This window comes from Harpia harpyja, chromosome 14, assembly GCF_026419915.1.
Source record: "Harpia harpyja isolate bHarHar1 chromosome 14, bHarHar1 primary haplotype, whole genome shotgun sequence".
Taxonomy (NCBI): domain Eukaryota; kingdom Metazoa; phylum Chordata; class Aves; order Accipitriformes; family Accipitridae; genus Harpia; species Harpia harpyja.
The window spans coordinates 29,992,870-30,011,624 of record NC_068953.1 but is presented as its reverse complement, the minus strand read 5'-3'; the positions used below and the strand labels follow the sequence as shown (position 1 = coordinate 30,011,624).

Sequence of the window (18,755 nt, the reverse complement as noted above, 5' to 3'; positions counted from 1 at the left end):
ATAGGAATGTACAGGTACCTACACAACCCCAGATCATACGAAACAGGCCCAACTTTTTACATTTATTAAAGTTTTGTCAAAGTGTTTTTTTAACATGCTTTTCATTAATAGATTTCAAGGCTTTTCATAATGGAAGTAAATCTCATTTTTATTAATTTACGGATAGGGAAAATGAAACACTGACAAGGGAGATTAGCCACACAATGTCTCCTAGCAGACTGGTACCCAAGCTGCAATGCAACATAGCATTTCTGAATCTAGCACTAGCTCACCAAGCCAAAATAAATCCTCTTCAACAAAAGAATCTGAAAAATACTTCACAAGACCTCATTTTACCCAGTAGGTTACAAACAATTATGTTTGGATAAAATGAAGTGGTCTGAATGTCAGACTAAAAATTAGGAAAAGAATATGATCAGAATCCAAACCTGTAACAGCAGCAAAAGTAATGCCCAAAGAATACAACTAGCAACTGATGACTGTAGCTTTGATGCAGAAAGTTCACTTTTGAAAAGAAGTCTTACTTCCTTCAGAAGAGATTCTTCCCATGCCTACATCATTCCCTGCCTACACCCTTTTCCTTTGTGCACGTATTCATCAGTGAACTGCCCTTGCCTCCCTTGTAGAGATCCAGCAGTCCATGATAGATATCCTTTTTCTCTAACAGAAAGAAGTGATCTCTGCTGAGCTCAAGAGTGTGACCAGTTTTAATTACTTTTCTTTGTGCATATTCTCCCTTTCCTTAGCAGTTGTCAGTTGTGATATTTCAATTTGTGATACATTTAACTTGGACTATGATACATTATGGATTTCAATTCAAGAATATTCTGTAAACATCACAAGTTATTAATAAAAAGTATTTTGAGCCAAGGTAATTCTTAAAGTTTGTTTTTGTATGCAAGCCCAGCTGATATCATAGCAGGTAGGTTGATAAGTCTGTGATCATTCTGTTTTTCCCATAATGCAGGTCCTTGCCAAGAACCAGTGCCACAAAACAGGGAAATATATACAAATACTTCATCTTTGTAATTTTATCCTCCTGTATGGGTGTTGTATTTGCCACAACATTTTCAACTTAATATGTATATGTATTTTTATTTATATAAAAATATTAAAGTTTTTACATTAAAAAAATCACCGAGCATCCTAAAAATAATTGAAGGATCAAATCTTTAACCTCATCTAATTACTTTTCATACTACTGCTATAGCCTATATGGGATTTGACAATGGCATAACAGCAGCATCCAGTGATTCTCTTTGCTCAGGAAAATAATGAGATGGCTAAACCAGGGACAGTGAGAAAGGGATACAGGGAGGAGGCATTTCACAGAAAAGAAGAGAGATTAAAGTAGAGTTCTATGAATCTGATCATCATATCAACACTTTCAGAAATACCATGCAAAAGTTATGGCAATGATTCCAATAACTGGTTCATTCTCATACTTAAGGCAAGTCCCTTTTTTGGCATTATTCTTAAAGTCCTAGAATCTGTTCTTGAAACATGCATCAAAATCTCACTTTTTAATTTCTTAGAAGAAATTACAACAAAGAGTTCCCAAACCTTGAACAATGTTAGCTAAAAAAAATCTTGTGATATCTATAAATCATGCAATTTTTAGAACCAAATCATTATTTTTAAAAAAATAGTGGCATGTGAACCATATAACTTTCAGCAAAAGACTTTTATTGCCTACACAGTGATTTGAAATGTCTTACCTGAGTACTTTTGGCATAAGTTACATCAGTTTAGCTTGAGATATAGTGGTAAATCAGTTTGGCTATAATGGTACAATTTTGTATGTGGGCATTTTATACTGGCATACATCTGATTTCTAGCAGTTTACTACAAGTTAAAGTATTTTTAAGCAAACTTAAATCATATACACAAAACCGCTGTAGGTTTGGGAAATTTGTACATCATCACCCCTATTAAGCTAACGCAGAAAAACACACTTTGTGTTAAGCCACTACTGTAAAAATGCTATTTTAATGATTTACCTATTTTGGCTCTGTAGCAGTTCAATTGCTCTTTCCACAATGAATTATTAAAATGAAAACTTAACATAAATACTGTACAAGGTATGCAAGGTTTTATTTTTAGGTAGGACCAGTGCTTTAAAAAAAATAAAAAATTATGATTTGGGGTGCTACCACATCCACCTTATATTAAAACTTTTATCATTTACAACAGATGAAAAACTATGTATTTTTAAACACAACGCTTCATATTGTAGAGTCTGCAAATGAAACAAAACCACTTTTTTGGGGGGATAGTTCTTAATACCTGGAATTATAAGTGGTATATATGATATATATAGCTTTCATAACCAGTATTTTTAATTTGCATCTGTAAATGCATTTAAATGGCATGGTATTAGTATGTGTACTACTTTTATGGAATGATTTATTTTACCAAGACAACAAATATGGTGTTGAAAGACAAAATAGAAATCACAGTTTCATGGCCCTCTCTAAGCATAAGATGCAATTAAGGTCTCTGGAGTGACCTTCCCTTTTGTGTCAAATTGTGCTAAAACGTATGTGACAGTTTTTCTTATGGAAACCTCCATGTATCGATGATTAAGAAGAGGCTATCAAAATCATTTATTTAGGTTCACAGGCAGAATTCACAACTTGCATGAAGTGCCAAAAAGCACAAGCAGTACCTAGTTTGTCCATTAGGTTACTTAGTCTCACACAATTATTTCACTTTCTTGATAAGCATCTTCTGACTACAAAAAACTTTAGCTGAGGTTCCAGTTATCATTACTGACTTTAATGAGCCAGTGTTCATCTTTCTGAAAAAAATAATCTTATGGTTTTTTAAGTAAGTTGACTTGTATCATCTCATTTTGCCTTCAGTATGATTACTACCAAAATCCCCAGAAGCAAGCCCAGAAAAAAGGTACCTTTGTAAGTTTTCACCTAAGATAACTATTTCAGTGTTCTTCACTTGGCCTGATGAAATCTAACCAAACATCACCATTTCCATTAAAGTTCTATTTTCAGGGTTTACCTCATGAATGATTTTATGTAGGCAAGATATAAAGTGGTTTAAAAAGTCTTATCTCTAAAGGTTTTTATTTTATTGCATTAAGAATGTTCTGAAGCCTGAACTACAGAACTGCTAAAACAAACAAAACCAAAAGTTTGGTAGGAATGTGTTTCAAAATATTACAAATTTTACATATTTGGTTTTTTTTTTTTCCCATTACATTCACTTACCTCTAAAATGTAGCCCATAGATGCAGACTACAATTACATTAACACATTTTAGAATATTACTGTTTATCTCAAGGCAGATGCCTCAGGGAAATACTCTTAGTGTAAACACGAACTCAACAATAGTAAAATAAAAACACCACATACTTTAGCTACCATATTTATTATATTAAAATAGGAAAACCATGGGCACGAAAAATATACTTAAATCTCCTAACATCCTTCCAACTCCCTGTGCATTTCAATGTAATTTTTCAAAAATATGAGGCAAACAAATTCAGGAAGTTATGATTTTAGAAAAAAGAACTTTTTTATAATGATAAGTCTCATAATTTTTTTTTGCGGCCCTGTATGTGACTCTAAGTATTTTGACAGTTAGGATGAACTCACATGTATACTGTACAACCAGTTCAACTTAGCTCCTCACAAGAATCTTTTGCAGGCCACAGCTTCTCTGTAACTGACCTTTGAACAAAAAAAAACCCAGACTATTGAACAAATAACCATCACAGTTTTTTTTCTTACTGTATTAATTCACCACAATTTACTGTTTTCAAACAGAAACACTTGAAGAAACTCACATCCTCAAAAAAAAAAACCAAACCAAAACCCAAACACCAAAAACATACCCCAAAATACCCAACTCACCCCTTTACTGCCCTCAAATACTGACACCACAGCTGCTGCTGATTCCCACACCTGTGAGAAATCAAGCTCCACCCTCGGAGCACCTGGCTGGAAGCTTGCACACACCGGTCTGCACCGGGTCCACCCCTCCTCAGGAGAACCAACAACACCTGCAGTTGCACCTCTGCCCGGCTCCCGCCAGCGGAAATATTTTTTTCACCGTACTTAAAGTTTCATCACTGAGCAGGGGGTAATCTCTGAGGGGCAGGCTGAGTCCTCAATTGTTAGTCCTATCTTAGGCGGGGTACGGCCGTGCCGCGGCCTGCAGGGCCGTGAGGGGGAGTGCAGAAGGGCAGGCAGGTGAGTAGGGGCGGCTGCGGCTCGGATTTAACCCCACGTACTTTTTCCCTAGTTCCTATTTCTCCTCTGTACTTCGCCCTGAGCTGTCAGGGCGGAAAGCCACCGCGTAAAACGTTTCTCTCGGCGGCGGCCGCCGGGCGCTGACAGGACGCTGCGGGCGGCGCGAGCTGCGGGCGGCGCGAGCTGCGGGCGGCGCGAGCTGCGGGCGGCGCGAGCTGCGGGCGGCGCGAGCTGCGGGCGGCGCGAGCTGCGGGCGGCGCGAGCTGCGGGCGGCGCGAGCTGCGGGCGGCGCGAGCTGCGGGCGGCGCGAGCTGCGGGCGGCGCGAGCTGCGGGCGGCGCGAGCTGCGGGCGGCGCGAGCTGCGGGCGGCGCCGGGGAGCGCCAGCTCGCGCCGGGCCGCGCCACCCTTGCTCCGGCTGCCGCGGGAGGCGGAGGAGCGGGAGCAGCAGCAGCAGCAACAGCAGCGCTGGGTGTATCCGCTTCCGAGCGGGATAAAAGCCGTCCCAGCTCCCTCTCCTTCCCCTCAGCGGTCTCGCTGCCGCCCGGTACTCCTCCCCCGCTCGCGGTGCCTGGGAGCCTCTGGAGGTAAGGGGCTGTGGCCGCGGCCTCGCTCGGTCGGCTTCAGGCACGGCTCCTTTCGGCCGTTTTCCCCCGCTGGTCTTCCTCCCCGCGGTCTTCCAGCCCGGCGCTGGTCTCCCCGTCCCGTCCGCAGGGCTGGGAAGGGGGCGGTGGTGGCACCCGCGGCGCCGCCGCCCCCTCGCTGGTGCCCGGCGGGAGGGCGCTGAGGCGGCGCCGCGGCCCGGCTCTCTTCCCGGGGGGAGCCGGGGCCGTTTGCTGCGCCCGCCCTTGGGCGTCCGGGCGGCGGATCTGCGGCCGTAAGGCTCTGCTTCCTCGGGTGCCTCGGGAAGGCGGCTGGGCGCGGGTGTGGGTCTTGCCGTGGCCGAGAAGAGCGGTGATACTGGGTACCGCGGAGCTCTTCTGATGGGTGCGAAGACTTTTCGCTGGGGCGGTGTTTGTTCTTTCTTACTTGGGCAAACTTCACCCAAGTTTCTGGGAGCTTTGTTGGGTCCCCTGTAACTTTAGCATCAACTATGTAACTTCATTATATTTCAACTTTGATATCGGATGTTAGATGTCTGAAACTTCTGTTTCCAAGATAATCTAGTGAATTTTATATATATATTCCATCAACTGTCTTAGACTATACTTAATCACTGGACTTCTTGGAGAAAAACAGTAATGCGAGGACATGTCAGAGTTCAAAACACTAGCTCATTGAAATGGGAAAATGCTTTTGTGTTATTTAAGTGATGCCCTATTGAGTAGATGCAAAACCTTAGAGTAGAAATAAATTTATATAATTGTTTTACAGCAATTCTGTTTTCTCTTGAAAATAGTTCTGGTCAGAGATTTTCTGAGACTTGCTCAATTATGAAATTAATCAGAATGGCTCACTTAGAGCCTTTTGGTGTTTCTGTCATAATTACTTTTCTAGTCACTACTAGCAACAGCAGTAGTGTTTTCTTAATATGTCACAAAACTTTAGTGTAGCAGTAATGCCACTGGTACAGAATGACGTTCTTTGGGGAATACTCATTGCAAAAATGGCTGTTCCGGTGAGCTAGTTCTGCTCAAAAGGGTTGTGTTGGTAGGACTGATTACATGACGAGCAGGTTTTTCTCATTAAAAATTTTTCAGTGTTAAAATTAGAAGTTTACTGTAATGAAAACTGCAATCCATGCATTGAATCAGTTTTGGACTTTGATTCTGCTTCATAATAAATAGTGTCTTAAGCAGATTTGGCTGTGTACATATAATAAATTCTTCTGAGTTGTTTACACTAAACAGCTGCCTGCCCCATGGTGAAGAACACTGCATAGAGGCCTGTTGGGTAATTAAGAGTATTCAAAGAGCAAAATGGGAAAATAAGGAGTTCTTGTTGTCAGAGTTCGGAAATCATTGTTATGATGCAGTTGATTATGCCACTGATTAGTGATTATTACATCACTATCCCAAAACCAAAAGCTGATGAAATGTTTTAGTTGTTTTATTTCTAGCATCTGATTCCAATTTTGTTTGTTATTTAAACATTCCAGAGTACAGTGTAGCTGAACCAAAAATATCACCTCTCAGATCAATGGGGTGTTTTTTATTTTAAGTGAGTTCAAGGTCACTTAAGGAAGACAAAATAAGTGACTCAAAGCTTTGCATATTCACTGCCTCTCAGTTTGAGATTTTTGTAAGTTTTTCTTTTTTAGGTTTCATGTGTCTTGACCTTACCAGATTTTTATATCTTTTGTGTTAAAGCAGTGTAAACAAGAATGAATTCTGTAGGCTTAATTATGTCTAGTTTATTACAGAATCTGTGACATTTCATAAAAATGAAAGTCGATCAAAGTCTTGTAGATTACATGTGACTTTTGCTTGCATCTGTGGGAAGTCTTGACACAGACTTAAAGTTTATTACTCTCTACGCTTTCCAAGGTATGTAGGCCGTAAACTTGTAGTTGACACCACCTTAGTAGACTGTTTGATTCATGTGGGATTATGTTGGGATCATTGACTCTTTAAAGGATATAACTGTCTCTTGCCTCAAAAGACAATTTATAATTAAGAAAATATAATGGGCTGTCTCTTCACTAGCATAACAAAGCAGTGCTTTCTCACATGGCAACATGTTACTTTCAATAAATGTAAGCATAACTTAATATATATAAATAAGGTTAAAACATGTCTTTAAGTCAGTAAGATGCAATTTTGTAGAAATCAAATCTTGTGTTTTGCAGAAACTGATGGCCCTTTTCTGTCATGTGTGCTTTCCTGTAAGAATTGAGTGAATGTCCTAAGACCTGATTAAAGCTCTGCTTCAGCAAAGCATTTCAGTGTTTGATTATGAGTAACTCCACTGAATATGACTTAAGTGATACTATTTGTATGCTTAAGCCTTTGGAAGTGACAAATAATTCATGTATATGTAGTTCTCTATAGTGCTCAAGCAACATTTCATTTCCTGTAGATAACTACTGTTGTAGTTGATAGGACATTCAGACACTATATTTCAGACAGTAAAAACAAATGTGGTGGTGTTTTCTTTAAAGATATCTTTTATGGCTCCATACACACTTGTATAATGTATTTCTTTTTCAAGTAAACTTTGTATATATACAAGATCCTTGATATATGTGATTTAAAACCAAATTAGCTAGCTCACATGCATTGTTGTCTAACATGCTTAAACAGCTATATCATTGGTGGTTGTTGAAGCCTTTAATAACAGTGAAAAAAAAGTGCGAATTTACATTTCTGCACGCATTTTTAATTTTTCTACTTAGCAAAGGAGCATCACGTGACGCTTTTCTAGCATGCTTAAAGTAATGTCATCACATGATGCTTTTCTAGCAGGCTTAAAATAATGTAACAGTTTATCGGGTGAAACAGTAACTTCAAGGAGGTAAAGATTAGTCTACTGTACCTTATGACAGTGTGTAAAGCACAAGTGTTCCGAGTTGCTCATGTTTTCACTGCCCCATTTTCCAGTTTAGGTGCAACATAAACTATTTTAATTAATATTGTGTCACCAAAAGGTTTTGAGATGGCTGATTGAATTCTGCCAAGATAGAGTCTTTTGATGAAAACATATCTTTATTGATTGTAGAAGAAGAAAATCATTCTTAAAATGAAATCCAGAGAAAAATCATATCCCTCAGAGAAAATTTCTGAGTGGCAGGCTGAGATTAACATCATAAAATTGAATTTGTGCTGCAAACCTTTGATGTAATCAGCAGCTGGGAGATGGTGTTGCCCTTACTGTGCTCCTTCTGATTGTGGTGAATTATTGTGTGGAATGAAATAAGTGTTTCTTGTGTCACTTGTTCAAGAAATACAAACAAGGTATTACTAGGTGGTTCTTGCTAGTTAAAACGGGTTGTATTGATTCCTGGTCTCAGTCTTTTGCTCCCTTGGACTGCAAAAGTAGTATGTTTGCACCCCAGGGGAGATCTGGGTGTCACTCAACGATGACTCCTCTGTCCGATTAGGGTGCAGCCCTGACAGGTCTCGAGGGAAGTCCCATTAAAGCTTAAACTGGAAGTGCAGTGGTAGGCAGGCAGGGTCTCCAGGATGGAGCCGCAAAAAGCGAAGTAGAAGAAAAGGTGTGGAATACTGAGGGTTCTGGCAGAATATATTAGAACATGAGAAAGTGGGACATAGGATAGAAATGTTGATTACTGGAGTATTTTACTTGTTGCCTCTTATCTGACTAGATATATTAATTAGAATATTTGAAATATGGAAATATTTTTGCTGCCGTACCCGCAGAAAGCAGGCTCTGCATCTTAAAGGAGCCAGTTATTAGTTCTCTTGTATGAAGTGCTAAATACAAACTAGTTTTTAATTATCTTTTAAAAAGTCTTTTGATAAATCTTTCATTGTTTTACTTTTTGCTGTTACTTCAAATGCCTTTTTGTTACATTTGTGTTGTCTTCTTGTCTTTAGTGTCATTTCTGTTTGTCATTTCCTTTTCATTTACCTAGCCTCATATATAATCTTTTTCCTTTTCCTATATTACATACCTGCCTTCTCCCTGTAGCTTCTAAATCTCCATTCTATTTCCATTTCTCTGTTAAGCATCTTTCTCAGCATTGTATTTCTCTAACTTATTCCATTGCTCACACCTATACAAATGCACATGTACCCTGCTGCTTCACAAATTGCAAAGTATTGTTGACCTGTGTTTTCAGAGTCATGGACTCAATAGGCTTCTGAATAGCAACATATAAATAGCAAATCTCTGAGCAGCATAATGAGCATCACTGTGGTATGTCTGCAGGCTTACAAACACAGCGCTATGTCACTTCTGTATCTTTAGATTTTGTACTTAAGATACTTTCATCAAGTATTTTGTAAATGCAATATATTTTATTATTTATGCCTCTTAGATGGATTTGTTATATATTGTGGACAGTGGGTGAACATAACTTTTTTTTAGTTTGGGAAAGGTGCTATCTTTGCTGATTACCAGAGATAATATACAACATCCTTAAAGAGAGTGCAACATTTACATCATAAAGTACATTGAGCAAGTTGTGAAAGCAATATAAAATGGATCAGTAGACTGCAAGTCAAAGCTATTTTTAAGGAAAATAATTAGCTTTTTACTAACAGTACAAAAAGTACTGATAGAACTTTTATTTTCTTATGTTGACAGTAAGAGAGAACATGTTGAGTAAAGCCAAAAAGAGACAGGAGTAGGAGAATGAGAACGCACAAACCTTAGGAATTTGTCATGAAAACCTACCAGGCTCTGCCTAAAATTTACTTCCTAACACTTTACTACAATGATGAATCTAAAGGGATGTGGGGGGGGGGAACTTACATTGTTTTACTTGGCCATCAAGAGTATTGAAGGCTGGGCAAATAGAATTTTGCTAGACTGAGAAGACATATGCTGCTCTTACAAAACTGTAATAATTGCTTTTAATCATTTTGGCTCATCTATCCTGTTTTGGTGGTGGTGGTTTTTTTTTTTTCCAAATATTTGGTTTTTTTAATCCAATACAAACAGTTAAATTCTGCTAATCTCTTAATATTTTCAGGACTGTAAGCCAATTTCTGCATCTTTTTTGTGCCTGCACTAATCGCCACACATTTAACTGGACTTTGAAGCAACTGATCTTGTATTGATAGTTTAGGATGGATAGGAAACATGAAATGAGTATGAATATAAATTCAGAAAAGGTTTTTTGGCAGGTTGACTGTTACCTGTAGACTGATCTTTTGTTGTATGTAGTCTTTTCTCCTTCTATAAATTCTTGTTTGGTAGCTTTTCTTATGGGCTGTAGCTATGAGAAGGAGGTTTCTGTCACAACCAGTGTTTTATTATGTGAACTGTTTTGAGATTAGGTTCTCTGGGAAGTTCAGTTCCTATTTTTAAGGACCTTGATGCATGTGAGAACTGGTGAATTCTGAATTAATTTAAAAATCAGGGTATGTATTTTCTTTATTTTCTTTATCAGGAAATGTGATTCCTTTAACTGTAGTTAATAGTTCAATATTGTTCAGGATGTTTCCTTCATGCTTTTGAGCAACCTCTGCATGTAAATGCAAGGACCAACAGGGAGTGTGAGACAGACTTCGGTGGGGGCAAAACAGAACCCAGATTTTTCACTTCAAATCACTGTCAGCACATGTGTGTGCATGCATGCTCCTAAGACCTAAGTAACTCTTCCATTCTAACCTATGTGTTCCTAAATCACCTGCTTTAGGATTATAATTTTTATCTTGAGAAAATGCAGCACAAGGATGTGCCTGAGGTAAAGCAGTAATTATGTGGCAGAGATTGGAAGGTCTGAGATGACTCTAATAGAGATGCTAACAATTTATTTTTTTTTAATGTTAGTGGAGGAGGCAGAGTCAAGATATGCCTACTCTATTGGAATTAGGGCTCTATGGGGAGAGCATATGTTAAGTTATGATAGTACTGTTTCTTTATGGTATAATCTGACCTTTTTCATTCAGCTCAGTTCACGCTGCTGAGGAAAAGGAGGAAAAAGAGGAAGAGGAGGAGGAGGGCAGATGAGGAAAAGCTCTTGCATTAATATATGCTTAGAAAGGCATTCAAGGTCAGACCTCCTGCTCTCTGACCCCTTAAAGCTTTTGACTAGACGTTCAAATACGTCATGGCTTCTGTAGAATAAAAGGTGGTGTACTCAGCTTTCCAAATGACACTTTAATACTGTACAAATTGTCCAAAGTTGTTGAAGTAGTACAGGCAAAGTCATTGAAGCTGTGCGAATTGGTATAATTTTCCAAGTCAACAAAGGTTTGTGGTGTGGTTTCAGTGTGAAAAGTGCTCATAGAACTGGAGACAGGATGGTAGAGATGTGACAGGGTAGTGGTGGGATGAACTGCTATGGTTTTAACTAATAACTGGGAATTTTTTTTTTTTTACAGTCATAAGGGAGTTCTTTTTGGCAATGTGATTGTAAGGGCAGGGCAAACAGTTTATTAGGTTGTAAGCAGGGAGAAATGGGGAGTAGAATGAGGAACTTGATTCAAAGTTGAATTATGCGTTAATACTGCAAATCAAACGTGCTTGAGTGAGCAGAGCTGGAGGAATTTGACATGTGCTGATAAGCTACATGCAGCTCAGATATGCCTTGGGCAATATTTGACTTTGTGGAAACAGTTTTTACCTTTTTTTTAAAGGAACAGTCTGATAAATATCTGTTGATTTTATAAAAAATGTTTGCTCTAGGTGCTATCAGCATCACTAAATAGCTTTGATAAAGCTAAATACTGTCAGACAAAATGTGGATATGTGCATGTGAGTATGCAGTATTTCTAGGGAAGTCATGGTATCCTTAGAAGCAAAGCTTTCATGCAAAATACTTGTCTTGTGCATCAAAATATCTTAATCCAAAAGAAAAGTTAACCAAGAAGCAAGAGAAAAAACTTAAGGACTGTTATATTAACATGGAAGTTCATATATCTTCTGTTTTCTATTTCTCTTACACTTCAATCATAATAGAAAGGAAAAAGTACAAAATGTTCTTGTAATGTTTCAGTCTAAATTAATTCTCTTATTAACCAATGCTTTGTATGTAGTAGTAGCTGTTTATTAATTCATGACACTCATGGATATCTAAAACAAATGTGTGCAAATAGATCAACTATACATTAGCAAATTCTATCGATTTTAGTTTTTAACTTCTGTTGATTGTCTTTCTGAGTTCTCTGTTACTCATCACTTGCTCAGCAGTAGGTCTTCTGCTAAGAATATTAATCTTGATTCTATGCTTCTTTTACAAGAAAATGTAATTTATGACTTCATATTCAATGCAGTACAAACCTGAATTCTGCTGCCTTATGGTGTTTTATGCTAATTAAACACTCCCATGCCCCAAGTATAAATGACTACATGATATGCAAGAAAATGCATTTTAAAGACTTGGGATTTGGCTTATCAAACTGTTAACTTGACAGCCACCATTTTATAAGCCCTATGAAAATGGTGAATTTTCTTTGCTTAGTTGATACTTAAAAACATATCATTAGAGTTTGGCTAGAACAACTTTCATTTCAGGGCATAAACTAGAAGAGAAAAGGACTTCAGCATTCACCAGTAAGCATAATACTTCATATAACTAGAGATTTAAAAAAATAAATTTTAGAAAAGTCAAATTCTAAAGCTGAGATCAATAGTATCTCTCAGTATTTTCTGATATGCCCACAGAGCTTTAAAATGAAACTAAATGTGATTTAGCCTAATAAACTCTTGACCTCTGTTGTGGTTTAACCCCAGCCAGCAACTAAGCACCACGCAGCCACTCACTCACCCCCCCACCCCAACCCCAGTGGGATGGGGAGAAAATCGGGAAAAGAAGTAAAACCCGTGGGTTGAGATAAGAACGGTTTAATAGAACAGAAAAGAAGAAACTAATAATGATAATGATAACACTAATAAAATGACAACAGTAATAATGAAAGGATTGGAATGTACAAATGATGCGCAGTGCAATTGCTCACCACCTGCCGACTGACACCCAGCTAGTCCCCGAGCGGCGATTCCCCGCCCCCACTTCCCCGTTCCTATACTATATGGGATGTCACATGGTATGGAATACCCCGTTGGCCAGTTTGGGTCAGGTGCCCTGGCTGTGTCCTGTGCCAACTTCTTGTGCCCCTCCAGCCTTCTTGCTGGCTGGGGATGAGAAGCTGAAAAATCCTTGACTTTAGTCTAAACACTACTGAGCAACAACTGAAAACATCAGTGTTATGAACAGTCTTTGCATACTGAACTCAAAACATAGCACTGTACCAGCTACTAGGAAGACAGTTAACTCTATCCCAGCTGAAACTAGGACAACCTCAGTTCATTTTCTTAGATTCTTCTTCCTCTGCCTTTGACGTTCTGGCTAAGGTTGTATGGCAGGACCTTGATAGCCTTCCATACCAGTCTTTTCAGCCCTTTTTCTCAGTAGCCAAGCCCTTCATCTCATGTTCTTGTCAGGAAGCAAGACCATTCCTCTAGTTCTGTGTCACTTAAGGGTTTTGTTAGTAGTAATGAAGATACCTCTTGTCTGTGTCCCTGCTTTCAGCTGCTACTGTGCTGGATTTAGTGATGGTTTGTGTTACAGTTTCTTTAAACTTAGCTTAAAAGGCTGCTTCCGTGCTCTGTTTCTGTCCTGTGGCCTTTCCTGAATTATGACAGGATCTCTTTTTCATGTCACTTTGCATCATTCCTATATTACTTCCTTTGGTTGGCTGTTATCTGCTGCCATGCATTTCATTCTACCCAGTTCCTGTCTCTTCTTGCAAGATTTCAGCTTTAGTGTCACATCTTTTGGCTGACCTCTCCCAACTGCACTGTTCTAGCACCTGGTTACTGGCACCTGTTTCATTTTAAATATCTTTGCTAAGGACTCTGTCTCCCCTTTCTCCAGGACAAATAGGAGCACACCTTCTCTGAAAGGTGAATTTTGCTTAGTGGCTGCAAAGTGGCTGCTCTTAAGTATCTTTTCAATGGTATTATTGCTGCTTGGGTAAAAAGTAGGTGACATACAATATTTTGGAAAGAATAATTAAAGTATTTCAGTGACCGTAGACAGTGGTGCATTTGAAGAGCTTAAAATCTTGTGCTTGGGAATAACATGTTGATATATAAAAACATTTTTGATGTTGCTTAATATGTCAGCTCTCTGTCCATCACCTGCATGCTGGTGGTAGTCAAAACTGCCCTCAGTAAAGTTTAAGAGAATTTCAGTTTTCAGAGGAGTCAGTTCACAGGCACAAGTCAACTTCATACCCTTCTCCATCCCTGACAACATTTAGAAGCAGGTGACAACAATCTTCTGGCATTTTCTCCAGAAAGCTGAAAGGTGAGGGAGGTAAACAGAGGTGCTTCAGAAGCATCTGTACAGGCTTTCTGGAAAAATGAAGGGGGAGAAGAACCATCATAGGATGTAGGGAAGGAGTGCTGGAGGCTGTTGTATACTCAGATTAATAATTTGGGAGTTTTGATACAGCTGACTTGTATATATGGGAATTGTTTGCATTTGGGCTAAGGTAGACACTAGTAGCTAGTGTAGGGCTCTTTCATGTAAAGATACTGATGCTAAAGATATTGCTCATCTGTGTCTGGTTTTAGCCTTTTGCCTAAGTTGACCCAAAGAAGACATGCTTGTTGGGTGTGTTACTAGGTTCCCTGAAAATCTTAATAGGACATATGATTTTTTGAGGCGAGTTGGCTATTTAAGTGCCAAATTATTTATGGTCGTACTTACTGGTTTTTTAATTTTGAAGGTATTGTTGGGAATTTTCTAGAAATGTTAGACACTTATGAACATAGGAATTTGAACAGCAATGTGACAGAGGGCTTGTGCAGTCACTGAGAAAGTTTTCTCAAAGCTTCTGTTGGAAGCAAAACAAGTACAGAATCCAACGAACAAGCAGAGGTGGTTTTGAAAGGAACAGGCATCAAATTTAAAAACAAGTGAAGCAGAACTTTTTTAGTAAGGAGGACTTTAGAATATTTTGTAAGTACTAGAGTTTGAACTGACACTGAAATAGTTTCCTGGAAATGCAGTTCATAAGAATCTGTATTGAATTAACTAATGACCAGTAGTCATTTTGGACAATTCCATTAAATTAATTTTTCACAGTAGTGAAAAACCTATTATATGTTAAGTTTTTTGGACAAGGGACTCATGAGTTGAGCAGCAGAAAGAGTCTGTTTGTTCTCCCTGTTTCCCAGCTTCCAACTCTACCTCCACCTTTCTTATGGGTCTTATCTCTAGGAGATGCCTCTGAGTGGTTGAGGGTATAGTACTTTGCTGTCCCAGGCCTCATTTTTCTCTTAATCCCTGACCCATCACCTGTTCTCTCCTTCCAGCCCTCTTATCTCTTTTTCATGCCTTATCCTCCTAGGAACCACAGTTGCTTTATTGACACCCTGCTCCTGTGCCATCTCCATGCTCCAGCAGTTAGCTGCTGAGAATGAGCAGCACTGCTGGTTGGAGGGACTAGGGGAGGCATGGTATATTCCACCAACCAAAATTAGGAAGAAGATAGTGACATGGGTCCATCAGAGCTAAGCCAGGTTGTGGGGCAGCACATGACTCCTGTTGCTGATATTTCAGTATTGTGATAGTACTGGTCCCTTGTAACTCTGGTCCTGTCTGATCCTGCCTAGATTTAAAATAGTGGCACATCACTGTCCTGCTGCATATTTAAGCTATTGGTGGATAACTGTCTTGATAAGTGTGATGTTGGCAATAGCTAGAAAATGTTTTGATGCCTCCTCAGCTTTTTCTGCAGTAGTATTTTGTAGCTCCCCTTTTCAGATGTTGATTAAATTGACTTTTAAAAATTTTTCTTGCATTTCATGTTACTTAGAATCATCATAACTTGTTTCTGTTTTCAGGTGCTGACTATGAAGGTATCAGTACAGGCTGTGGCAGTGTGGGGGAAAATAGCTCCCTCTCACAGCATCACTGCTATTATGATTACAGATGACCAGCAGACCATAGTTACGGGAAGTCAAGAAGGACAAATATGTCTCTGGGATCTTTCATCAGAATTAAAGGTTTGTGTCCGCTGTGCTATGGTCTGCCAAATAGACAGATTGGAGTTTATCTTTTATTATTAACAGTGGGATTATCCAGACTTGCACTGACTTAGATTAAGTTTTAAAGATAATGTGATATTTGTTATAGGAAACTCATGAAGCAAAAAGTGTTGAAATGCCTATATGAGCAACCAGTTATCTTCAGACTTTGGAAAATTTTTCATAGATTATAATGACCTGTGGATTATAATTTGAGATTGCGTGCTGTGAGTAATAGCAGCAAGTAAACATACACAATTTTCATGATTCCTACCTTGTAAAGTCTTTTTTCTTTTTTTTTTTTAAATCGATTGCTGAGCATGGCCTGTCATTAAAAGAAAAATGTCTATTTATAAAACCAGAGCTCTCTACCAGGTTAACAATGGAAAACTTTGTAGAAAGATGGAAGAAGTAAGATGAAATACATATTTTTGGTATAATTAAGCTGCAAACCTCCTGGCATATTATTGCTATTGCTTTGAATATTTCATATTTATTTTCCTGAGAATGGAACAGAGTCAAAGCAGTTCCAATTTCTTATTCTGCATTCCTAGAACTATGGTTCTATTCTTTCTGGATCTGGCTGCCCCATTTGTGCTCAAATATAGCTTGAAACTTTAGTTTGTACTTTTATGGGGTTACCTTTTTCCATTAAGAACTTTGCATGCAGTGAAGCTAATAAAAGGGATTACTTAAATGTGTTGTATGAAACACGTGCTTAAGAGCTTTGCTATATCAATTCCCTGCTTCACTCTGCCACTTCTGCTGCATGTTGTGGGGTGAAGGCCAGAGATATTCTGCACGTTGCCGGTTTTATACAATTTGATGCTCCGTACATTCTTCAGAAGGTGCAATTTTTAGACTACAGTAAATACAAAGACTACTTCATGCAAACTGCATAATTGATCCACATCTTCGTACATTCCAGAAACATGACAGAACATAAGAATATAAAGCAGATTGACAATTACTCATTATTAACAACATCTGCAAGTCATTCTCTTGCTTTTAGATCTCCTTAGTTTATACAGAAAATAATATGTTTAAGTTAAACCATTGTATTATTCTCCTAGATTTCATCTAAAGAAATTCTCTTTGGCCACACTGCTTCTGTAACCTGTTTGGCAAAAGCAAGAGAGTTTGAGAAACAACCATATGTAGTAAGTGCTACTGAAAATGGGTAGGTAACTGAATATTCAATTATTCATTTCTTAAGTCATGAAATGTATGGCAGGTGTAGGTCAGATTATGCATTTGGCAGAAGGTTTTTAATCCACTTCTTCCATGATATGAAAAGGATAGCAGCTACTTAAGATAATGACTGTATTCCTTATATACAATAGTCAACTAAGAGCTCATCTCTTGGACAACAGAAGGGTTTGGCCAATTCAGATATCCAGTTAGGAGAGTGAATTGTTCAGAGGGTCAGCTAGGCCCCATTCAGAGGAAGAATAATGGGCTATTGGAGGGAATCAGCAGGTTCAGAAGCATTTTAATATCTTGGTGCTTTTTTCTGTTCCTTCCTGGGCTCAGTCTTGAGAATTGAATCAGTACAGGAGGCTAATGTACTGTGATCCAGGTTATGCTTGTTCAGTGAGTACATATGGAAGCACAGAAAAGACTGCCCTTGAATAAAAGGCATATATGTTCCTTGTCTTTGTTTAAATCTGACTTGCTGTTTTGGAGTACGTCCTGTTAAGAGGCTCCTGATCTCCATCCATCTCTCTCCCCCATCCAGCTGGGGCGGGGTGTGGATGTGAGTGAGTGGCTGTGTGGTGCTTAGTTGCCAGCTGGGGTTAAACCATGACACTCCTATATGTTTCTTGTGACTTGACCCATCACTTGAGTCAAACTAATTTCTGCAGTTCTGCTAGGTTAGCATTCAAGAATTTTTTTCTCTCTGAATATTTGATAATCTTTTCAGCTGGGTTCTGAAGCCCATCTGTTCAGTATTTCAGCTGTTGAAAGTAGTTAGGGCTATCTTCTTACTTCCTTAAGGGCTTTCCTTAAACAGTTTTGTCTTGCTGCTAAATGATATTCTCCTCACTTTGGGTTCATCTTTTCCAATCAACTGTTAAAACCTTCCCATTAAGAGTTCCTGTCAATTGCCCTTCTCCAAGCTATACCTTCCAGCACCTTAAGGGTATCACTTTCTCAGAGGAGCTTGTTTATCCTTTCCAGCTCCTAGGATGTCTGTCTGATTCTCTCACTCAATCGTGAGTAAGGGATAACTGGAAGAAACTGGTTCAGGCCTCTTAATCTTCAAAGGTTAGACTGTCCCACTGGATGGGTAGTTGTAAACAGTTCTGGTTATGTGCAGAAAGGAGGGTGAGAAGTCTGCAGAACTAGTTTTGTATTGGCCTTCTACAATTCTAATCAAGGCTTCAGGGGTGAAACTATTTTTCATCTTAATTCTGAAGTTCTGTTAGTGCAGTAATATTTCCAGATCATACTGGGAGAAAAGATACTGTATTTCCAAAAAGTTGGGGTGAAAAGCACTAAACAGATGAGGGTTTTGCTATAGATATACCATACAGAGAGATGTTCGCATCCTCAAGGTTCTGCCTCTGAAGGGATCATTGGGCTTGCTTGGAAGGTGTATAGGTAGGACTGAATAGTCTTCTGGCCTCTTTAAATGTTCACTTTTACCGAATTACTGCTGGCTTCTCATCTGTATTGCATAAGGGAAAAGCATCCATCACTGATCCCTGGAAGGTTGCAACATGAAGTTGAGATAATTACAAATAGGAAGCCTCATCTTCAGGAGATGCAGGGTTTGTTGAACTGTATTTTCTGGCTTGTGAATCATTTGCTGCTGGCATTTTCAAGCTTCCATCTCCTTGTATTGGGTGTGGTAGAAATTGTGTGGAAGATGATACTCTCCCCCCATCCCACTTCAAAAATCTCTTGAATGTTTGTATAACTGACTTATCCCAGAA

The 18,755-nt window shown here is 38.9% G+C and overlaps 1 protein-coding gene across 1 annotated transcript in view; it reads left to right on the top strand.

Moving 5' to 3' along the window:
* Positions 1-4,650: 4,650 nt before the first annotated feature.
* WDR72 (WD repeat domain 72) overlaps positions 4,651-18,755 on the top strand; it is a 132,517-nt gene continuing 118,412 nt past the window's right edge. Inside the window, exons 1-3 of the mRNA XM_052808918.1 lie at positions 4,651-4,796; positions 15,634-15,795; positions 16,890-16,996. Of these exons, the coding sequence (XP_052664878.1) occupies positions 15,643-15,795; positions 16,890-16,996 (260 nt within the window). The 5' untranslated portion in view covers positions 4,651-4,796; positions 15,634-15,642. The remainder of the gene's footprint in view (positions 4,797-15,633; positions 15,796-16,889; positions 16,997-18,755) is intronic.